Source organism: Lates calcarifer, linkage group LG1, assembly GCF_001640805.2.
Source record: "Lates calcarifer isolate ASB-BC8 linkage group LG1, TLL_Latcal_v3, whole genome shotgun sequence".
Lineage (NCBI taxonomy): Eukaryota > Metazoa > Chordata > Actinopteri > Centropomidae > Lates > Lates calcarifer.
Genome location: NC_066833.1, coordinates 13,042,779 through 13,067,695, shown reverse-complemented (window position 1 = coordinate 13,067,695; position 24,917 = coordinate 13,042,779). Strand labels below are relative to the sequence as shown.

Here is a 24,917-nt window from a genome sequence, read left to right as displayed (position 1 = left end):
GAAATGCAGACAGTACATGGTCACATGCAGACGTCACTGCAACTCTGTCAGCCATGATCAGTGTCATAAACTCTCGTGTCTCAGATGTTCACATTATGGTTAAATCAGATGTGATTGATGGGCTTTGTTGTAAAAGTGGACAGAAACACTAAAAGTGAATAAGTGGTTGCAGAATTGAATGTGTGAGCAAGTACCTGTTCTGAATAACAAAAAAAATTGCACAAGTTTCTTGGGCAGAAAACAAGTCTTTTAAAAGCCACTAATCTGCACTGAATTACAGTTCATTTTCCTTATTACCTGTGACGCATCAGCATGATTATATTGCTGTGAAAACCTTTTAGTCTGTTTAAAATGGAGGAGAACAGTCTGTTATACTTTTCTGATCAAAGGTCACAGGGTGGCAAATGGTAAATGGGCTGCATTTATTGCAAAATCTATGAACCACTTAAAGCACAATTTACATCTTCACACACTGATTGCACAACAACAACAGGAGCATTTAGGGTTCAGTGTCTTACTTCAACACAGCGATTGAACCAGGAACCTTTTCTACACAACCATTCTGCTCCTGGTATGATCATGATGTATTTCAGAAATGTATTGGCCAAGTCCAGGAAGAAGACCTAAACTTATCAGGAATCTAAAAATGCTCAATAACAAACATATCTTATAATGTCTGTGAAAAATGTGACTGTCATTGGGTACAAATTAGATAGGAATGCCTTGTTGTTTTCAGGTCATCAGACCTGGGAACAGGTGTATGTTCAGAGTTGGTAGTGCATACTGATGGTCTGAGAGTCGAAGGTTAAATGTGAATCAGCTAGGAAGAGGAACAAACCTCCGATCAGCTTCAGGCTAGGTGGTATCAGGTGAAATATTGGATAACAGCTTCAGAGCTGGGGGTAAACAAGATGAATCCACAGTGGAACCTATAAACATCAGAAAACTGTTGTTGTACAGGGCAGCTCCAAGAGCGTGCAACTGTTTGAATGTGAAGCAGGGTGCTGCTGGGAAAAGAGAGGCCAGTCCACTTACCCCACCTTTCAGAGCCAGAGAGAGAGAGAGAGAGAGAGAGAATGAGAGAGAGAGAGAGAGAGAGAGAGAGAATGAGAGAGGGAGAGAGAGAGAGAGAGAGAGAGAGAATGAGAGAGAGAGAGAGAGAGAGAGAGAGAGAGAGAGAGAGAGAATGAGAGAGAGGAGAGAGAGAGAGAGAATGTGTTTTGGAAAGGAAATGGTGTTGATTCTGGCTGACCTGCCTGGGGATCAGACATCTAGAGGTTTCTCAGCTGACCACTGTGCACTCTCCCATGATCTGGTGCTCTCATGAACTTCTAATATAAACCCCAGAAGCTTTCTCTCAGGTCTGTAGACACCCTCCATCCGTGCTACTCTGCTGTTAGTATATTTGGAGAAGTCCCACTTAATTCCATTTCACAGCTTTCCCACTACAATCTCTTCCCCTTTTACTTTGTGATGGTTGCTATAAATATGCTGAATAGTTGTGAATTATGACACCTCAGTCTAATATATCTGTTTGTGTCACCCTTAGGCATAATCATGAGACAGTTGTTTTACCTGTAACAGTGTCTTATGCCATAAGATGACTAGACATTCAAACAGATATAAAAACAAGGAAAAGAAAAGGCAATAACAGAATTCAGATGGATATTGAGACTCCTTTATTTTGTTGTTTAATATTGTTCCACGAGGAAAACACCATCATTATGTATTGGGTATATGTGCTGTATATTAGATCGAAGAAAAAATTCTTGTTTTCGTTCTCATTTCTGCTGAGAAATGTTTATGTTAACACTGACTGAAGTGACTGAATGTAAATTGCTAATTTGGAAAGTACTGTTATGAGTAGCGTTTTGCATGAGCTGTATATTAATGATAACACCATTACATTGCCTAGCATTTATTCTTAAAACTTGGGGGTAAATTCATGGTGAGAACTATGACTATGACGCTTGCATAATTACATAGTTATGTGATAATATGCCCTTTAACAGTTTAAATGTGAAGAGATAACCTATTTTTAACTGCCAATTATCTCAGTGAACACTGGATGGCATTGTTGCTGTTCAAGAACTCTGCAATTTGCAGCAGTACTTCATTTTTCCTCACCAGGTCTGAGGGGAGAAAGCGAGTATGCTGCTCTGCATTACAATGTACTGTTATTTGATTTACATGTTGGAATTTACATATTTGATGTATTTATGTCGCTCTTTCAAAATGCCATTTTAATCAGAGAGAGACTGATGCAAAACACAGAAAATCAGAAGACTTCTTCAGTCAGATAGGAGACATCATCAAACACCTCGCCTCACACACAGATCACATCTGGTTCGTCCACGTAGATCTGGGGGATTAACATCAACAAGTTAACCTAAATAAAACACAGCATTTATGCATAGTTATTTGTGCCATGAGTTGTTGATCTCTCATGAGGGGACTAAATTGACTTATAGCAGTTAAGTTTTTGACACTATCTGGTGTGCATGTTGCCCATTTTCCTCTTTATTTCAAGCATAGGTTGAAATGTGTGCAAGCTTTTTTTTTACTTTCTAAATCTACGAGTATTTTTTTTTAAGTGAATGAGTCTATTTAGCTGAAGTGGGTCCTCTTACTGTCTGCTAGAAGTGAATAGTTCTGTTTACACACTGTTCCCTAACGGAACATACAGTGACTGTCCTGGAATAGCAGACAAACTAGATTTTCCAGTCTGGCTTTGGCACACCCAGTTCACCTGTATTTTGTCCCGGATACCAGACCCCACGGATCAGTGAAGAACATCACTGTCACTGCCAATAAGAGGCTAGTTGTAAAGCATTCTTTGAGTGAGATCAACAGAATGAAGTGGCTGTGTCTCATAAAATAAATGACTTATTTGTTTGATCTTAGTCATTATCCCAGCAGGGAAAATGAGTCGGTATTTTCAGTTCAAAATTAAGTAAAACATGAAACAGAAAATGATAACCTGTCAAAAGGTGTGAGTCTGTTTCTCAGTTATACAGCATATTCCCAGTATTTTAGTCTGAAGTGATGGTACTCCCTTAGGCAAGAGCTGCTTCTCTTTAGTGCAACATACATATATCAATAGTAATGATACATATGGATGCCAGAAATCTGAACAATGTAAAAGTTCCAACAGAATTAAAAATAGCCACCACACTCCAAAAAACAAAATATTACAAGAAGTTAAATATTTCCTGAAATGTAAGACTTCAAATAGTCCATCATATTTTTTTTTAACAATAACTTTAATGATTTTCTGATAGATAGATCATGATAGAAATATTTTGATCATGGCTTGTTATTCAGAGTTTTACTTCAGTCCTGCCCTCTGTGAAACTGAATAAATTAATAACATTTTTTTCACTGAAAATGATCAGACTTTGAAATGCAAATGAGACTAATGACTAATTGTAAAACAAGGTCTTTTTTCATCAGCATGTGAACCAAAAATTTAATGAATATGTCGTGACTCAAAATCTCTCAGAGAGAAAATCTTTCTCTAATACAGTACAGTTTAGTTTCTGCAGAAAAGAGTAATATTATAGATTAGTTTTAAAGTGCTTATATACTGTATAAAAAATACATGGTCATTAACTGGAGCTCCTGTGACACAAAAAAAAAGATGAGACGCTCCTTTGAAAAAAAAAACAAACAAACAAACATGAAATATCAGTGTTGCTGATCTTGCAGTGGCAGTGGCAGAGGCAGTGATCTCCCCTTGTTTGTGACCTCTGTCAGATGACAGTGAAGGTCTCCAATAAGCAGCAGTGTTGGTGAGTAGCACCCACTGAACTGTCTCTTCCAATAGTGGTCGCTTCACATCCTCTTGAAAGAAACAAGTGCCTCAAATACCAATTCTGGCCCTTCCCCCTAATTGTTTTCTATGCTCTGCTGAATCTGTCTTCACTGTTGCTCTGCTCAAAAACTACAGCACCATAACCTTCACTTTAACGACACTTGAATACAGTGTTGCTTACTCCCAACAGGTAAGTAAAACTATTGAAATAAAACATTATTTGGAATGACTGTTGAGGTAAAGCTGTAGATGTGCTATAAGCAGCATCTCCAGGGAGGGCAGCAGCAGCAGCACAGCTGTCTAAGTGGGTTCTTCTTCTTATATCTGGCAGCCATCTTGAACTTCTCATTAGATGTAGCCACATAATCCTGTGTCCTCTCTACATTGGTCTGGATGTGTTCAATGTAGGCCCCTTGTTCCTCCACCAGCATGAAAATGTCCATGAACAAGTCCCTCAGCTCCTTCATATTGTTCTCCAGGCTCAACAACTCCTGTCAGTGGAGAAGGATTAGGGGATTAATACTGTAGATATGAGGTACATTAGTCAGAGGCTGGAGGTGGTCAGAGACAGAACCAGAGGAATTAAGATACAATGAGGGAACAATCTTGCATGTTTATACGACACAGCCTGAGTGCAGATAATACTTAAACATCCTCATCTGACTTTTGGCTATTGATATTCTGGTTTACTTGGAGATCTCTATGTATTCAACAGAGGTTGTATAGTTGTTCCTTTGGACAGAGAGCACAGTTTATTTCTCCTCTCAAGAGGTTAATGTCATTCACACTGTGTCCCAGGTCTATATGAGTCCCTAACAGATGCTGAGAATAAAAACTAAGGGGCCATGTTTTTGTGGACTGCAGTTTACAAGATGTTTTTGAGCCAGGACAGGAGCCCCAATCTGTTCTGTTCTTAGAAACTATAACTGATTCAGTTTCCTTCATCCATTTGAGTTAGTTAAATATAGTTATGTGTGAGACATGCTATAATGACATGTTTATGTTATTTGCTATTGAAGATAGGTAGAGGATTGTCTTGCTGTAGGTCATTTGTGCAAGTAGCTTATAATGACTAGTATATGAAGGAAGCACCTATTTTTTTTATTTTTGAAATATTTTTTTTGACATTTTTGCCTTAATCTGATAGCAACAGTAGAGATATGCACGTAATGCATGGAAAGAAAGCAGGGGAAGGACACACAGCAAATGGTCCAGTGCGTCGGGAGCTGCTCAGTGCATTCATGCCCATGTGGTACGCACCTTAACCATGTGGCCATCAGGGTGCCCCAGAAAGTACTTATTTTAACCCAAACCCAGATCTATCAACGATCTATATGGTCATGCATGTTGGAGGACTTGTTGCAGACAACTGAAGCTGACTTTAGGATTCAAAGTGTTTGATTTATGAATGTTTGATTTTCAGTCACTTCCATGTTATTTAGTGCCTAGTTAAATGTATTGGAGCTTCAAGATAAATCAGAGATGCACACGCAAAAGAGCCTTTATGAGTCACTATGTTAAGTCTTCAACTACAAGGAAAGGCAGAATCCTTCAAAATATGTCAGGAAGGCCACAGCATACAGAAAAATAGCAGTTGTGAACATCAGCCCTGGGTTTTCTAAGTTGTTTGCCACTACCCTCACCTTGTGTCGCTGTTCGATCTCAGATAGTTGTGACCGTGTGATTCTGGCATCGTTCAGCAGGTTCTCATTGAAGACCTCCCATTTTCCTGTGGCGACCATCTCATTTACCTCCTCCTCCGCCACATCCCTTCCCGATACCTCCAGCTGCCGGATAATGAAGTGCTTACAGCACTCCTGCTTTGTCAGCAGACCTTCATTATACTGCAGCATTACCTGAACATAATTATAGCAAAAAGAGAGAATGAAAAAGAGGGAGTGGGAGGGGAAATGAGAATAGAACATATTTGAGTTCCATCTTTTTTATCATAAGCATAATTTATGGCATTGTTCCTTGACCCTCCTGACACCACTGGTGGTACAACAAAAAATACGATGCTGCACAACACTTTCACTATGCATTTTAGTATAGAAAGACATTTGTGAGGTGAATTGATCCAACAGTCAAGTGCCTCCACTTTCTGTCTCCGGCAATGCTATCATTTCACTTCATTTTACTCAACTATTTTTCTTATATTGAGACAACTATCAAGACTGTTTTCTAGGGGGCAAAATTAAGCCCCATTCAAACCAATGTACTGACATGTACATGTATTGAAGTGTTGCTGGTTCAAATATCCAGAGCAAAGTAGTAAATCTTATTCCCAACCTGCTGGAATTTGCGGTACAGTGCTGCATGCTGGGAGCGTTGTATTCTTGTTGTTACAGCAGTAGACCCCTGCTGGTCCTCAGTTCTTTGGACCTGTTTTGAAAGGGCATCTAATCGTCGGTGGAGGCTTTCAGCCTTGAGCTTGATGTCTCGTGTTATGCTGCTCTCTTTCTTCATCACACTGAAACGACGCATGGTTGCCACCAGGGTCTTTTGCTGCTGGGTGAATGTTAGAACCTGTTTATAGTTGAGATTGAAGAACATTTTTATTCAGTATTATTTGTGAACAAAAATGCATGCATGATTATACAATTTTTATTTTTATGTTCTATCCTCTCAATCAAGTATGAAATACTTTACTATAATGCGAAAAATATATTTTTTTTTTTTTTGAAAAGAAGAGTTAAGAATACAGTAGTTTATTTATTGTACCTCCGTCTCCAGCGCAGTGATGTCATCTCTGATTTTCTGAGCCTCAGACAAGAAATTCTCAATGATTGGCTCCTCCTCAAACATCACAGCCTGTGGAATTATGACCCCGACCACCTCAGAGTCGACATTATCACCATCCTCTGTGAAAGGGTTGGTATTCTCGCTTGCTGCCCCAGAAAACTCTTGAGCCCTCTGCTGCAGCTCTTCCAAGCGGTCTCTCATCGTGGAAGAGCCCTCACCAAAGCCCACTCCTCAGGACACAAAGTTGTTGTGGTATGTACAGTTCTGGTCAATGCTGACAGGAGGATGCTGAAAAATAAACTTTAATCATGAAATTTTAATGATTCCTGTTGGCGAATTGGGTTGTTGCATAAGATAATAACAAGAAGAATAAAGCAGGGAAAACTGAGAGTGCTGACAATAGAGTGGAGGATATAAAGGAATATATACGCTTACACTGAAATTTGTCAAGCAGAGGTAATAAAGTTTAAAGGGATGCAGTTGCTGAGATTGGCTCAGTTTACTTAATTAATAACCTAGAATTATGTAAGCTATATTTATCAAAGTAACAACTTCACCATTACAAATAAATGCATAAATTCAATAAAAGTACACATCTCACTCATTACTTAGTTTTTTAAGATAAGATAAGATAAGATAGACTTTATTTATCCCACTTGTGGGAAATTTACATGTTACAGCAGCAAGAAACAAGAGTGACAAAAATAAAAAGAAAAGATAAACTTTGGGAAAAAAGCAATTAAATTACAGTTACTAATTCCTGAAATGGTCCATGACTTTAACATTATGCGGTTAGAGGGGAGGGCGAGTTAGACTCTACCACAAGAGGAAACATGTGGACCGCTGGTAAACCTACATTCACATCCCGGGTTTAGTTTGTTTTGAGTGAACCTCACGAATGCGAGGATGGGATTAGCAAGGCTAAGCTAACATTTACTCTTAATGATCAGTAAATAACTCTAAATGTTAGGGTAAATGTCTTTAAGCTGCAGTGTCCTGTTATCTGTCCAGGATCAGATGATGTGACATGTGGGTGTGGCAGGCTTAGAGCTGTTGAAATATGACCCTGTGCAGCTGGGCTGAATGACACATAAAGAACACATAAGTATATATATATATATATATATATATATATATATATGTGTGTGTGTGTGTATATATATATATATATATATATATATAGTGCACATATATACACACATATATATCTTTATATGAACTTACTATAAACTATATTACACTTATATTAGCTCCTGTAATCCTGTAGTTCAGGCAAAAGCACCTGTAGTGTTATGTACTCTGGTGTGTCCAGTGTGAATCAAAGCCTGATTAGTGTTTGTTTATATCACTATAAATTCATCTGTCCTGATATGAGCATAACAGATGAGCCATATCTGCACTCTGCTGAGCACCAAGATATATTTTTAACTTTATGAAAAACAACATGAGATGAACGAGCAGGAAGTTTATCTGCGACATCAGTCATATTGACTCGAGTTCATTTTCCCATGGGAACTGAGTGGGTTGTTTGTGTTCAGCAACACACTCAGCAAAAACAAAAGAAGAAGAAAAAAGTGCCAGGTCGTCTAGCATCTTAAACTATAACAAGTAGAAAAAGAGACCTTGATAAACATTTTAACTCAAAGAACAAGCACACACACATGTATGTCAGATCTGACTATGTTTGTAGTGTGGAAATTAAAAAGTTATCCTCACAGCAACTCTTAAAGATTGAACAGATTTCACTTTTTAACTCAGAATGCTGATATCTGCCTAAGCTGAATTAAACAAGTGAGGTGTTTAAAACCATGAGATACAGAACCTGATTTCCTAAATGCCTTTGACAAGTGAAGTGTGTTCAACCACAAATTCCTATGCATTCAAATGGGCAAACCAAAATTTTGAAACTGCCTTAGTAACACTGGGATTTGGGTTTTAGAGGCCCTAAGCATAATCTTTTGGAAGCACATGATTGTGTGGGGGGAACAGAGTGTTTGGCTGCTGAGAAATGGAGCATTTCAAATCACTGACTATCCCATTTCTGGATAGATTTCAAACAGGAAAGACACAATTTTCTCTGTTTGTGTGTGTGTGTGTGTGAGTGTTGTAACTTTTACAAACTTTTCTGATCTTAAAGAATGTAAAAGTATCTTTTGTTTTCTATGCTGATCTCTCCCCTTTCTTCTCTCTCTCCCTTCTCTCTCACTACCTGGCCAGCCCAGAGGAGCCGATTAAAAAAATTGCTCAAAGGATTTGGGAGCACATTCTCCCATGTTTAGCCTAAAAACCTGGAAGAAAGTGGAGCATGGTTCAAGAGGAAGTCTAGCCTCCCTCTGTGTGATTGAACGTTTCGTTCTATAAAACAAGCAAATATTTTCTTCCTGCCATCCATCTGCTCATTTGTCTGTGTTTCTGAAGGATATTGTTGTGTTGACATTCTCTCATCTCCATGCAGGTGGAAAAATAGGCACTCCCAAATGTTGTATTTAATCAGAGGTCAAACATGTGCACCGTGCATGCTGGTCTTTTAACTTAAAAAAAATAGCGATGTCTGCTTACAATATTCCAAAAGTTGTAGATGGTTAAGCAAGTGGTCTTACTTTTCTCACTTCTCTAAGTTCAAGCTAGACTTTGTTTTAATAAGTGCCTACAACATAGAAAAAAAAAACTTAAAGATACAGGCTAACTTAGCTGTATGAGTGCATATTGGTTGTAGCAAACATTTAGTCTGAAATGAGAATTTTACCTTAATGTTGTTGGTATTCCATCATAGGCTATCTGATGAGTATTCCCATTCAGAGTTCACCAGGAATGTAATCCAAGATAAGATCACACATTCTTTGATATCATCATGTCATCTTCAGATCTCCTCACATTCACCTGATGCTCATCAGCTGTGAGTTACAGGTTCGAGTACTCTGTAACAGTTATTCCACTGACTGTTTATCAGGACAGTCAGGAGACTCACAAGCAGGGAAAGTTTTGAGGAAGTCTGTCTGAGTCAGTTCTAAGCACCTCCCCTCCTTTTGAGAAAGGCCTGAGGTTGGCCAATAGGAAAGGAGAAGACTGAAGGCTCATTTGGTTATCTAAAGAATTGAGAGGTGACGTGATTAAGTAAATGAGGAGGGAGAGACAGCATGGAGAGCACAGGGAATTCATAAACCCTACCCTCAGGCTTTTTCCTGGCTAGGAAAATAGAACAGAGCAAATAGAAATGTATTGTGTACATTGCTGGGGCCAAACAATGAGAATTGTGGTTAGGGTGTCAACCAGGGCGTTGGGTTTCTGATCTGTAAAGTTTCTATGCGAAGTGTCTGTGTTCCTGGGGTAAGCCCTCTTGGTCTGGGGGTATTGTACTCCTTAGGCCCCAGTAAGTCTGCTGAGTACTTTTGACAGATTTCTACTGACAAGCTCCCTAAAATCCAGGCGCCTTTTCAACGCGGGAAGGGACGTAGTCACTCTCTGCAGCATAACACGCTGTGCAAAGCTGTTTGAAGCATAGCGTCAGAGGGAGAGAGGGGAGACAAGTTTTGAGGATAAGAAGACTTTGGTGGGGACAAGAGTTCAGTCTTCATCATTTGATACTTTGGGGGCTGTTTACAGAATTTCTGTCATTTTTCATTAACTGTGGGTTGAAAGTTTATAACTTGCATTATAAAATGCAGCCATGGTGTTTGTCTGGTGGGCTTTGATAAATGGGAGGGTATACTTGAGGTAAAGGGTCAGATATTTAATGACTTTTGAATGTGAGTTTTCTGCAAATTTTCATTCTCTCTCCAAAGACTTCATTCAGTGGCAGTTTAAAAGAGTTTCTTAGCCCAGGGGTCCTGTTTTCAACCCAAAGAGAACCATTTAATCCTTTAACTTAAGTCTGAAAATCACCAAAAGTGGAATGATGAGGTTTCTCCTTGACAACAGCATGACAGATATTTTCCAGTGGGTGGTAGTGTGTTGCCTCTGTATAAAAATGAAAACCACATTAACCATATGATGACTATGTAAAACTCAGTTAGTAAAGTTTTATCTCTGCTGTACCAGATGCTACGCTATGCCTGTAATAATGCAGCAGAGGTGTGTTAACTGTGAGTCATCTGTCCCTAATGGCAAGATATTATGACAACAAAGCAAAACCGGTTTGCCGAGTGTCAGAATTCACCTTCATCAGCATCACAGGAACAAGCTAACTGTACTCTATCTGAGCCTGTTTTCTGTAGCTGATTAATCATTGTCCCTTTTTCTTGATTCCCCTGTCTTAGACACTGAAGGTGGAGAATAGGTTGAATGGGATTAGCTCTCTCTCTCTCTCTCTCTCTCTCTCTCTCTCTCACTGACATACACATACTCCATCTCAAACCTTGAGACAAAATTGATCACACTTCAATATTTTTAATTGCTTCTCCTCCGTCTGTAGAATTGAAATACATTTTGATAGAACAACAGCACTGGAACAGAAATATCTACTTATTTACTGAAACATTTGTGCACCAAGGTCAAAAGCTTTTTAGGAGTCCGTCCTTACTGGCACTTCCAATGAAATGCTTTAGGCTTATTAGGATTGTATCTACCAATTTCATTGAGGGAGGTGGGATTTGTAGGCAGCTTGGCAGAAAGTGCTGCCTGAGATGCTCGACTCAGGGTGCAAAAGTTTGCTCTGCCAGAAAAAAGAATATTATAGCTGCTCTAATTAATATTTTTGTATTTTTCAATGGATCAAATGTCAGCATGTAGTATGAAAGGGGAGGCTTGTAGTGAAAAACCCACAAAGGTTATCATCCAACTCTGTTGTCCCATATTACATATACCAAAAAGTATCAAACTTCTCATGTTCATCAATAATTGTTACTTTACAAATAATTCCTTGGTTTTTCATCTCTAATACCCCTGATGAAGTGTGTGTCAGGTTTTCTTGGTCATGTATCAAGTAGAGTTTGCCTCACAATATAGCTGTTGGAGAGCTCTCTGGGTATTACTGTAACTGAAGCGATGTCGGAGGCAGTGATTTTCTGTTCTTCACTGTAGAGTCAGAGAGAGAGAGAGTGAAAAACAGAGGGAGGTAAGACAACAACTCCCAAACAGCCTCTGAGCCACAACCTTGAGAGCGATATTTGAACATTGCCAGAGAAAATATGCAATGTTTTCTCTCTGAGGGGAGGAAAAAAAATAAAGGATTAGATGAAACTGATAAGGAATTGGAGGCCTATACTAATATATAGTGACAGAGTGATGCTGTTAGGATTTAACAGCTTCTTCATTTTGTTTGAATCTCACCATTTTCATGTTGCAAAATCAAAATAAACATCCAAAGGCAAAAAAAAAGTACAAGTAATGCCTCTTGTCTGGGATGAAAGCCCCTGAAAACAGCAGTTACATCACCACATGCCACTAAAGAAATTAGGACAGATTTTATTGTAAGGACACCCCCTGAAGCTGCGGAGCAAAATGCTTAAAAAAAAAAAAAAACACTTAAATGATTATAAACCACGTTGTCATGCATCCGCTTTGTAAAGAACTAGTGTAAGCATGATTTACAGTGTAAATTTGAACTACTTGCAGCCACAGAGGAGCCTCCATCACACCATACTAGGATGAAATGACAGGGAAATATCTGACCTTTAACAAAAGACCAGTATCAGCCTCATATACCGGTCATACACAGGGAATAAGAGGGAGAGGAGAAAGAGGAGATAAATGAGTGAGGGGAGAGAGGTGGTCAGAGGGGCAAGGATAATGAGGTCAAAAGCATCGTCATTAAGCCAATCAGAAAGATTGATACCGAGGTCGGTGGCCTTGCCTGCTAAAATGAGGCAATCAGAGATCTGGATATTAAATTTCTCCTTTGGGCACTGTATGAGATTGTGCCTAGGGTCATTTAGATTTTAATTTACAGTTGAACTGCAAACACTTGAATTGCTAACCCTGCCAAAATTCCCACAGTCACTACCAGTCTCAGTCTTTTCACCTTTTTACCCACAACATATCTACTTTCCAGCCATATACAGAGGTATCCATGTGGTGGGAACAAACAATTGATAAACCAAATTTAAATCATCTGGATATTCTCAGTCATCCAGGTCATGGTTATCCAAAGGGGGTTGAATTATAGGCAACTGGACTTGGTTGCAAATTTGAAACCAATATTGGGAGTAAGGTGCAGCCCCATCCTGTCAACCACTGGCCTAAGGGCTCCTCAAACATGTAATTTCAACTGTGCTATTGTCAACAAAGTCTTGCTCCCAACAGGTCATGGTGGTGAACATGAGTGTAAAGTGTCAGAACAAGTATGTGTGCAAAGATAAACAATGGCATTCCTTAAGTGAAAAGGCTCTTGTTTAACTGGCATCTCTGGTTGGGAAGTGAATGATGGGACACAGGTGGCTGTATGTGGTCTTAGAGCAGAGGCCATAACCAAACACTGTCAACTTGTTGTCTTCAAATGTGCTTTGCTAGAAATTTGACTTAAGTTCTAATCCTAAATTTTGGTGTAATTACATTTGATTTGCATTTTTATTAAGGACTTGGGCCTTAGGAGGCTAAGTACTGCTAGTTTACAATCTCTGTAACTAATTAATTGTGGTACTTTTGTTACTGGAGTGAAAAGCCTTTATCTGCTCCCAAGAGCCAGGGCAGAGATCCACTGCTCCACACAATCAACAGGACTCTCCTCTTCTGCTTAAGCAAGCACTTCACCCCCTAGTGTCATGAGGCTGTTACATCATCCTCTGTCCTCTGTAGCAACAAGGGAGGGTGCATTGCTAGAAGCAAGACTGCAAGAAGATAAGCTGAGATATCGTGTTTACTGCAGACTGGACAGTTGGTGTTTATTTCTGTGTTTTTCTAATGCTCCTCCTGACCAAAAGAAAGGTCAAGGAATGACTAGTGTTACTATAGTAACCCTCCCAAAGTAGATATTGACACCAGTTTGTAGGGTGTGTGCTGTTATGTTAACCTAGGGACCATAAAGAAAGACAGAAAATGTGGGGGGAGAGAACAGGGGTATGCTCAGTGTATTTACACCTGTGTGTCCTAATCACTATTAGGCCGCCCCCATATTCAACATGTGTAAACGGTGTAAAAACTACATTGCAACCCATGCTCAACATCTTTTTTTCAGGTATTTAACACACGTTTGACTAGCTGATTTCCATTAATATCAACAAACAACTATGTTTCATGTAATGTCACAAAGATTACCTGTCATCCTGTCCAACCCAGAGCCTGAAGCAATTGCTCTTGTGCAGCTAGTGCACTCTGAAGGACACTGGTATGACAGTAAACTATGTGGTGATAGATCCACGATGGACTGGTGAGCTTTGTGTCTACCTGAAGAGAGGAGCAAACACATTTAGTCAGGGCAAACAGACAAAGGAGGTCAGCTTAGTGTGTGTGTTTGTGTGTGTGTATGTGTGTGGTCCCCTATAATACTCTATCTCTCTATGTTTGCTGCAACAGGGATTTAACTGAATGAATTAAGCAAACATCAGCCACAGATACAGGCACATTTCTGTAAATAAACATTTATCCACTAGGGTATGGTAGACCTAAGCCTTGATAAAACACAGTAAAGTGAATGTGTGGGCAAGGTGAAGCAGAGTCTCTGTCCTGGTGATTGTAATGTGTGTAACGTGAGACTGGATGTGCATATGTCTATAGATGCCAGTTTGAGAGCACAAGGGTTAGCCCTGTAATAAACTGATAGCTTGTAGCTTATTTGTGCTGATATATTCTCCTGTTTTAAAGGATAGATTTTAAATTTTCTCTTACATGCCATGTGTTTATTGAAACACTTCACACTTCAGTTATTGCTACTCTTCATATTAGCTGTGAAGTGGTACTTTCATGCAGTGACTGCACTGTATGAAAGTTAGATGGGAATAAATAGCCACAGTTCTCCCTCTATGTGGAAAGGCATGCTTCATAAGTTTAGCAAAAAGTTTTGCTTCAGCAGCTAAGCTGGTGAAATATTTTATATTTTCCATTTAGAGCAGACAGCTGCAGAGACTTATGAGCTTTTTGTAAATGAAGACACAAGTGAAAATTCTGTACTGAGTGGATTGATTTTTTTATATTTAAAACAAAATATACCTGTTGTTTGCTGGTATATAACCCAAAATATACAAATATTTTCCAGATGTACAGCAAACTGTAATGCATGCATTAAATGTCAAATTTAATATGAGTAAATGCAGTGAAGTCAGAGGTAAGATATAAGGTATATTTTCCACTGATATCACAGACAGAAAGAGACAATGAAGATGAGCCTTTTGTGGTAGAAGCTTGCGGTAAGCTGAGGTTGCTTTAGCAGAAGATAATGCACAGACAGGAGAGTTGAAAGAACATGTGAACTGTGAGAGGGAGATTAAATGGAGCTATAGGACCAAGCCTCATTTCTACATGGGAGAAGGGTAAGAATAAACTGTAAAAACTGAAGCGTCAAAGGGGTTAAAAATGCAGCAGAAGTATTCAGTACATCTCACAGGTTGAAAAAGTGTTAGTGCATACACAGGCAAGTGCACAACTGCCATGGACAGCTAGCATAGCATCGATCAAGTCTACAAACAGCGCCTACTGCATTTATTTCTCGAGTCTCTAACATTTCTGATAAAACGAATCACACCATTTGATCAATTATCAGAAATGCCAGATCTAAGACTGGCTGTTGTTAGCTGCCATCTCCAAGGGACAATAATTGTCATTGCGGAGGTAGAAGGGAGATGCTCTTCAGATCCACACCATGACAATGGCGTTGGCTTTGACAGGTGGATGACGGGGAGGAGGAAGAGGGGGATGTTGCAGTGGACGCAAGCTCAGCCTCAGACCACACACACACACACACTCACACACACACATATATACAGGCACGCACACGTCTGCATCCACTGACTCGTCTCCCGCCAGCAGGCCACCCCTAATCGAGATGGAAGAGCGCTGTGGCAGATCGAAATGCCTGCAGATGACAAGGTGGGAATGGATTGGCTCCTGTGCCCTTGTCATGTTGCTCCATCTGCACCAAACAGAGAGGAAGACAGATGGATTCCATGACAGAGGGTTGGGTAGTACAGGCAGACAGGTCAGAGAAGAGAGATAACAAATAACTGAAATGATAGTAAAAATTATAAGAAAACCGTCATTTAAAAAATAAATTAGCAAATCAATGTGTTTGGTAGAGTATACATACTAGCAAATTTTCTGTGATTGGAGACTAATTCATACTTCATACTCTACTATTGAAAAATGTTGAGTGGTCAACATGTTTAGGTTGGCACATAAGCACATAAGTCCATTCAAATCAGAAACAATCAAGGAGTCATTGGAAGTGTTACATGTCACCGTATGTATCATGCATCCAAATCAAGTTAACAATATCTCACTTGTCATGCTACCTGCATTACTACCACTGAGTGACACACCAAATGTAAGGTGGTTGGTACGATTACGTAGAGTGGCAGTATCCAAGATAAAAATTGAGGGTTTTCAGCTCTTATTATAGCTTTAGGTACAAAATATGAAGTATTTGATTTCACTTCTAAATCTATCATGCCTAATAGAAAGTTTGTCATACCCCACAAATGTAAGAACTGAAACACAGAGGAGTGCACAAGCCCTGCTGGCAATTGAGTGGCACTGGTGAAAGAAATTTCATGCTGCTTCACATTACAAAGTCTCTATGCATTATATAGCATTAGAGCACATTTTTGACATTAATCACTTTTGTATGGCTGGTCGAAATTTGTTTTTGAGTGAGGAATGGGCTAATGGTTGCCTCTAGAGGACAAATTAAGAAAAAACTCACCACAAATGTGGTCCTCAAAAGATTTTATGGTTATATTCAACTAATTTGCAACAGCAAAAATGTTTTGAAGGAAACATAGCTGCTACCAGATTCTATTAACTAAAAACAGCAAACAAACAAACAAAAACCTTACTTCACCTTAACTTCACCTTATGCAAATCAAAATCAGTTCCTGTGAACAACTTAATTTTGTTCTTTGTTCTTATAAAAAATACTCTTTCAGCTGTTAGTCTACATTTTTTCTTTTCTTTCTTTTTTCTTTGTTCAAGCTCTCTTGGTAGGGATAGTGAACCCAGCATCCCTGTGAGTGAAAACAAGCTCTGTTAACAGTGAACATATCACTGCAAAGGCCAATCCTATCTAAAATGTAGGTGCTGGAAGGCATACTTACTGTGGAGAGTATCCTATATCCACCTGCAGAGACTGCTGGTGAGGCCCTTCTATCCCTGGCAGTCTTTTACAGGTCAGTGATCTCCCATTACTGCTTGGGGATCTGAAACATGTTCCTAACAATCCTTTTCCTTCTTTAGCTGGGTTTAAGTACCAGATAAAGCCATAGTATAAGGCATTCCTGTGAGGGAAATAGTACTGTACTTTACATTGATAGGAAAGATCATTCATAGTCAGAACAGCAACACACAGATAATACAGTTCAATTGTTGTTTTTTATAGGCAATGGCATCTCCAAATCTCCAAATGTGCTGAGACAGGCAGGGGGTAAAAACAGTAGAGTTATCTAAGGATTTTTATTGAATTAATTCCAATTAAACTGTCTCACCCAAGTTTTTGGCAAGTATGGGAGTTTTCACTCACTCGTTGCTAGTCTCATTGTCGCTGGCAGCACATTTAAAGTAGAGGGCTAATGTTTTAATTAGTTCAAGGATTCTCTGCAAAAGGCCACAGTGCTTGTGATCCAACCTTTATGGGATTATATACCGGGGGCTCTTGGACTGGCGTGTTTTACCTAAGGTGATGCAGTGGCAAATGCTGAAAGGCAGGTTAATGTTGTTTCCCCTCCCTGGTGGATTAATCACCTGGTCTCGTAACTACCTGCCAACATAATCATCCAAGAGAGATAGGGTAAGTCTGCCAAGAGCAAATCTAGGAGACAGCAGGAGAAGCACAGTGAGAGAGAGAGAGAGAGAGAGAGAGAGAGCTGGGAGGAAAAAGAAATTAGCTCCATGCATTTTGTCATACTAGCGCTAAATATTTTTGTCATAGTCTGCCTGTTTGTGTGGCTGGATTTTTTTTCTTTCTTGCTTGTCCCCTGTCTCACAAAAGGTGTTTATTTTCACTCCAGTTGAAAGAACACACAGCATTATACTGGTTGTGGAACTTGAGAAATTGTGGTTTAATTCATTGATATGACACAATGTAGGATACATAACTCTGAGCCAAAATATAAGACCTCAGCCTCTAGGAATATGTGTTCTGATCTTATTAAGAGGGGAAAAAAGTCAGGGAAGGTATAGTTTTTATAGCCCAATGAATTTCCCATCTGTCTTGTTACCTGTCAGTGAGGCAGGACTGTGAGCTTGGTCAATAATGTACATAGCGGATGGATGTCAGAGAGAGTGACAGAAAGAGTGAATGCAAAACAGAGGAAGGCTTTCGAAAGTGGCATGTCAAAGTGAGATCGAAGCAACCCCATTTGTTCCTGTTAGCTGGGCGACTCTCATCGACATTTGCTGATGAGAGTTTGTCTTGGATGATGTCCTTCATTTCACCTCCCAAGGTCTCTCCTGATACTCCCTCCCCTCTCCTCCCCTTTACACTCCTCTCACTGCATCGAGATCATAAATTACTGAATATAAAGCCTTGTTTCCAGTCCGTTAGATGCGGCAGCCCATGCCAAGGGCCTTCACATCCCCTTTTGCACCTCTGAAGACACTTAGATGGAAAAATCTGCCTCTCTCTCTCTCTCCATACACCCTTGTCTCTGATATGTGTATGCATCATTCAAGCAGCAACCCACACCACCGCTTAAACTGCCCCCCCCCCAACAAGGCCGCGACTTAGCGATGCCATTTATTGTAAAGGGACACTTGGTTAGAAAACCACAGATTAACAAATGGTTTCATCAAAAGACAATATTAGTCTTTCCTGACAGTTTGTCCTGTAATGGCCTGGTGTCCAGGAAGGTTTCTCCTTGGTGCACATACAGAATCTGCTGAATTGATCATATATACCAAATGGAAATTATAAAAGAAATGTAACTGCGTAGGTGTATCTGAAGCAATGAAAACTGCTTCCTCTGTGGTGTCCTGCCATGGACACCATGCTGTATGCACCATTATTTCCATATGGTAGACTCAGAGGTGTTAACAAGCTTCACCTTCACACTAGCTCTCTCTGAGCCTCTGCAGCCTATAATTATCTAATTAGCATCCTATTCTGTATAGGTCCGCATAGTCATTTGCATTTTTCTCCTGTCAGGAGTACAGTTCCAGCTTGATTAGTTGTTAATATTGGGAGGTTTACCATGATATCTAATGAAACAACAGACTCAGATCCATCCTCTTCACTTGACTGAAAATTTAGTTCTCCTCATTTTAAGAGCCAGTACAAACCCATGGTCCACCCACACACACTTTTTGTGGCCTTTTAGTCCTCTTTTCAGGACTGTGGGGGAGTAGGCAGACTGTGTTTGATTGACAGCACCTTTTAGTTTGCTTCACACCTGTTAAAGCAGAATAACTTACACCTAAATTCTGATAAATATGGAATTCGGCCATCACAACAACTCCCAGCAAAGTTCTGTACATCCTATACAGTCAGAATAAATAATACACGTGTGAATGTGCAGAATCTCCATGTTTTTTTCCATATGATCATTGCTGCATGCTTACATAACATGTTTAGTACTCATACTGGTGCCATATTGTAAATATGAAACATGTTTGGTTTTAGTGGGGAAGCTTACCTCAGTGGATGAGTCATTTGTTAAGGTTAATGCAGAATCTATGAACCTCCCTCACACTCCATAATGTTTCCAGATCATCATTCTGGATTATTGCTGTTACGGACAAACCTGACATTAACTGGTCCAGTAATCCTCATGCATTTCCTGAGCTTGAATTGATGGATGTAATTGATGGATGCTTTCTTTCCTCATAAAGGAAACAGATATTCTGAGGATAATTTCCCAGGCACAGACAAGTGTTGACAAAGCAAAGAGGGACAGTGGAGTTATTTACTGTGAATTTTCACAAGTCAGTGATCAGAGCAGAACACAGATGTGTGGCATGACCTCCATGACAGAAACACTAAATGCATAGTACATACACTACAAACTGACCTTGCATGAGGCTGAGTGCTGGTGTTTACAGATGCCTGTATAAATGCTAGTTCTTACAGGTCTGTGACAAACAGGTGCTGTGCCACTGCTCCCCGCTGAACACACAGAACTGAATTGTTACCAGACTGTCACTGTGAGACAGGTTTGGTGTCAAAGAAATAGTTCTGAATCTCTGCTTGCAAAGGCAAATTAAGTGTTTGGTGCATGGAGATGTTTTAGCAAAAGGCAGCCTTAGGCAGACAGAGCACTCAAGTCAAAAGCTCAAGTGGAGTGTCTTTCCTAAGATGGCAGAGACAGCTCATTCAACCAAAGCATACAAATTAAAAAAAGATTTTTTCTATTCATCTTTCTTCAGAATTATCTTTGCAAGGAATAATGTTAAGATGGAAAGAAAGTTAAGACATTCAACAAGTTATAAGCTTTATGGACCTTATGATTTTTGTGCCATTTATTCATTTTAACCAGATCAATAAATGACATAGACATCAGTCATCTGTTTTTTGTCTCACTTCATTTCAATGTCTGCCTCAACAGGCAATGTACCTTGTATAGAAATTCTCTTCTGTATGTCTTGCACTCTCAGACAGCCTTCTGTCTTTGATCAAAGTTAAACACTTTTTCTCAATTACTTTTGTGTTGAGTGTTGTACTGACTATTCCAGAACAACATTCCTTTAAGGTGAAGTCTGAAACCAGGGGTGGCCAAGTAGACAATCACTTAGGGTTCCTCCCGCTAGAGGGGCGGTTTGATGCACACTGTATCTGTATAATTCCTGTGCTTTCTTGAAGTTTGTCTTTTGGCATGTCTCCTGCTCCTGCCTGGTATATTTTGCACCACCTGTACTGATGCTTTTGGAGAATGATCAAATTCTTCTAGACTATCAAAACAACAGCACTTAATATCTTATAAATCCTATAGACATCCGTCTTCTTGCCAAGACAGATGTCTGCAGGTTTCCAAACAGAGCGGCAGGTGAAAAAACAAATGTTGTGTACCAGGCCTTGTTTAACCCAGGTAAAAAGGCTCATCAACTGCTGCCTTACGGCTGTTTACACCTTCTCTGCATTTGGCAGCAATCTGTCTTCAAGTGTTGCTGCAGTTCTCTGATAGTTTGATATGATGTTTTGTCTGAGAAAGGTGTCTTGCCCTCTACATGAACTCTTGGTAATGTCAGCTGGAGAGGACAGTTTGTTGAGGGATTCTTTTGTTGTAGTTTTGTTGTTCAGTGTCTACAGTGCTGAACACCTTTTTGTAAGCGACAAATAACTCTCAGAGGGATTTCTCTGTATAGAAATGTAGAATAAAAATCCAAATCTCAGTGCCCTAAAATAAAAATATGTATGTAAGGCTGAGGTAACTGTTCCTGACTTACTCTATCTATGTTAAATTCCAAATATACTTTAATGTGGTGTGTTAACAATGTCTTAGATGACCTCCAGTCACAAGGCAATTAGGATTTTTTGGAGAAAGAAATACAGCAACCCCTTACTATCAAGTCTGCACTGCTTAGTCATCAAATCTCTCTCTCCTTTCATTTAAGAATAAAATGTCCTGCCACGTCCGCTCTACGACTTTAAACGTTAGGGGTGTTTCATTTGCAATCCCAGAGGAATTACTCATTTCCTATCAACCTTAGCCCCACTGCTGGCATAAACCCCTACTCAGAGTCTATTAAAGTCATGTAGGACACAGGTAATTTAATTCATAAGCCAAGATTGCATCAGAGTTGTAATGGCTTAATGATGAAGCATGATGTTTGAGTTTCAGTTAATAGGACTGCCTAATAGATGACAGAGACCAGGTTATTATCAGCTACTAAGGAGCACAACATCCAGCTGAGCAACGCATTTGCCAAGACTCTTGTCCTCTCCGTCTGGCATGCAGAGCCAGGATGTTCAAAATTCCACTGCAGGTTATAACACTGGGCACCATATTTCTAAAATGCACTGGGTGCTGCACAGTATTATCAACCCCTGATGAGCCTCTTTAAAATACTTGTGAGCTCAGCTCAAGGGCTTTTTGTCAAGACGTATTTAGGAAAGGAAGCGTGTGCCTCACCACTTACATTTCCCCAGGCCACTTTAGTTGGGCACAAAAGAATATGAGTGTCCTGTTGAAATGTATCATACCCAGTTTAGCACATAAAAGCTTTTAATAAAAATCTGTATCCTTAGAATTAGTTGGATTTATGTTGATTAGCAATGATTTGGAAAAATGAAAAGCCAATTTGTGATTGACTCTTTACATGTACTCATCTTGTTCTCTACTCTTGTTTTCTTTTTCTGTCTCTATTTCTGCTTTTTATTTCCTCATCCCTCAGTGTAGACAGGTATACTTGTTTTAGGCACAGAAACTAGAGCTTAGATAACCCTTGATTTTCACCCTGAAGGTGTACGAAGAGAAGTGTTGACACAGATTAATAACACTCCCTCTCTCTTTTCTCTGTCTCTTTTTCTTTCTCTCTTTGGGCTGGCTGCATATCAGCAGCTTCCTTTCCTGTTTGTCAAACATATGAATAATAATTACACGCTGTACTAATTCATTGTTTCTCTCTACCAGTATTCTTCGGAATTCATGCATACTTAAACTGCTATTATTCTGATATGGGTCATTTCATGGCAACAATAGGCTCTGCATTGCCAGGTCTGTGGTTTCTCTTTGGTCTCCTTGGATGTTTCATTGCCTGCAGGAACCATGGATCCATTTCATTGTATAGCATTAGCAGACAGGTTTGCAGAATTTTGCATTTTTCATATCCTCAAGAATGAACACTTTTTAATAATATCACTATCAAGGATGGCTCAGAAATTATTTAATGGTGATTTACACAACAACTTAAACAATTCAAACAATGTTGTTTTACTATATTTTGTGATTAAATATCTAGATTTAACTGTATTTTCTAACACAAATAATAATAATAGTTTATTTATTAACACAGATTAATGCACTCAGTAATTTATATAAAGTTTCCCCAGGTGTGAGCACAAAACAACTTTAAATGGCACAAATATATCACATGTGGATAATCATATTATGCCTTACCAACCATGTTAACACAAAAAACATTCCAGAGAAGGAGAATTTCCTCCTTGTATATTACCATTAGTAATTTAACTTTAATTGTAGCCATCTTCATTACTTCGATAATTGACTTTTAAGACCAGACCTCTAATAATCCCTAGTATTTCCAGTATGATACACAACATTTAGTATGAGGGAAAACAAAGAGAAGTTGTGAGGCACGATACTCAGTCATGAAAGGAAGAAAGATTTCCCGTAGATGGAAGAGGCCTACAGGGGAACATGGAGAAAATAAAAAGGAACATAGTAAAATAGAGGTAACACTTTATTTTATTATCATCTAGACAACATTTTGCACCTGTTGTAAATGTGCACAAACAGTACAATAAATGCTTTATAACACAGTCAAATTGTCATAAACTATTATAGAATTCTACATATGACAAAGTCAAAGTCATTCAAAGTCTAATCGAGAATGCAGGTCTATCCACCCATGCGCATTGTAGGAATGACATCACCAAATTCAACAAAATAGGTTTTAATTTTTTAACATCTTTCCAAACGTTAATAGCAGCTGTGTCACTTTGAAGTACTTTCTTGGAGTGTAAAAAAGAAAAAAATTTCAATTATTTCATATACGGGCTGATGACAAAAAAGATCTCCGTGACAACTGAACCTGGTCTACCACAGACCTTTGCAACCAATAAAAATTACAAATAAAAGCACATTTTTTGGATGATTCATTCACATCATATGAAGTTCAACTTGTTCTCCGTGTCCTCCATCTGAACCCTGTGTTTATCTCTGCAGCAACCCTCCTCCATCCTCATTCTGTACATTTCTAAGGAAGCATGAGCCACTGATTTGCATAATCCAGAATGTACTGTGCGTGTGCATGTGTGTGCATGTGAATTGGGATGAGCACTGACTTATTCTCTGGATTCCCAAATCTAATTATCCCAACTGGCCCGGGGACAGAGCCCACTCAATGAACAAGAGAAAGAAAGCTGGTCACAGATGAAAATGGAGCTAACAAAAAACCAGCAGATCTGCAGAGAGAAAGAGAGAGAGAGAGAGACGGAGAGGAAGAAATATAAAGAAGAATTCTTCAGAACTGGGTCACTATTTTCTATAACTCCATCCATTTTGGGGAGAATGACAAAATTATGTCTAAAACTGAGACCCAGCCAATTACAACTGCAACGGTGAGCCACCATCCAATTTTTGTGGGAATCCAAAGAATTAATTAATTGTACCAATGGAATAACAGCATACAGAAACAATGTGTGTGTATATATATATATATATATATATATATATATATATATATATATATACATAAGAGACATTACCAGATGTGTTTTTGCTCAGATGATGATAAAAAGAACATGATATGCTTCATGCTGCAGCAAAGTTCCCCACCATATAGAAGTCCGTCTGCATCTTCATCCTTTCTTCAACTGAATTGTAATGGAGACTCCACAGACAGGATGAGCACAAACTGGCAGAGGCAGACAGACAGGCACTCAGAATACTGAGAGCCAGAGCTTGGCAGAGATCCGATCCACATGAGAGCCTCCTTAGATCGGAATCCTGCTTTCACTTAGGTATGCAGATCCATTCCCACCCTCCCCTCCCTAGCACCCATCTCTCCATCTTCTCCTCACCTTCCTTCATCTTAGCCTCCCCCTCATTAAAACTCTTAATTGACTCATTCACACCTGCTCGTGCACTGGCTCATTTGGGACAAGCCTCCACCACCAGAGCAGATTTTCTCATCAACCGCGAGTTCACTCCGGTGCACACTGTCCTTCACTCACCTACAGGGCAAAACAATGATCAGACTGTGTGTGGGCGTGGGTGAATCTAAGTGTGTTTAAGGAAGCCAATACGTTTATGCACACACAAAACAAAGTGGAGATGCTAAGCAAACACACAAGGGTCTTAGAGAGGCTGCAGTAAATGAGAGATGCTGCAGTAAACAAGTATGTTTAAGTAATTCATTAGTGTTAGTATATAGTATCAAAACCATGCCTTTTGAAATAACACTAAAGACAAATTACAGCTGAGCCTGATGAGAGTTTTTTCAGTTTTTTTCCGATCCTCAGGGGAATACAAATGTTTGAACCAAATTTGTGTGTCAGTTCATTGTTAGATGTTGAGGTATTTCAACTGATAAATGAAAACTGTGACTTACTGGTGGCATTTGGGAAAAGCCAGGGGGTCAACAAAGTCATTAGGATTAATCC

At 39.4% G+C, this 24,917-nt stretch overlaps 1 protein-coding gene across 2 annotated transcripts; it reads right to left on the bottom strand.

Moving 5' to 3' along the window:
• Nucleotides 1–3,242: 3,242 nt before the first annotated feature.
• On the bottom strand, nt 3,243–9,516 carry stx19 (syntaxin 19). Of its 2 annotated transcripts, none has more exons than XM_018701673.2 (5): nt 9,303–9,516; nt 6,536–6,856; nt 6,104–6,340; nt 5,458–5,670; nt 3,243–4,305 (listed from the first exon to the last, which is right to left on the bottom strand). In XM_018701673.2, the coding sequence occupies exons 2-5, from the start codon at nt 6,755–6,757 to the stop codon at nt 4,069–4,071; spliced, it is 909 nt and encodes a 302-aa protein (XP_018557189.1). In that variant the 5' UTR covers nt 6,758–6,856; nt 9,303–9,516; the 3' UTR covers nt 3,243–4,068. The 2 variants fall into 2 exon arrangements, with proteins under 2 accessions (XP_018557189.1, XP_018557187.1); XM_018701671.2 differs by having other exon boundaries at nt 6,536–6,844.
• Between the last annotated feature and the right edge of the window lie 15,401 nt (nt 9,517–24,917).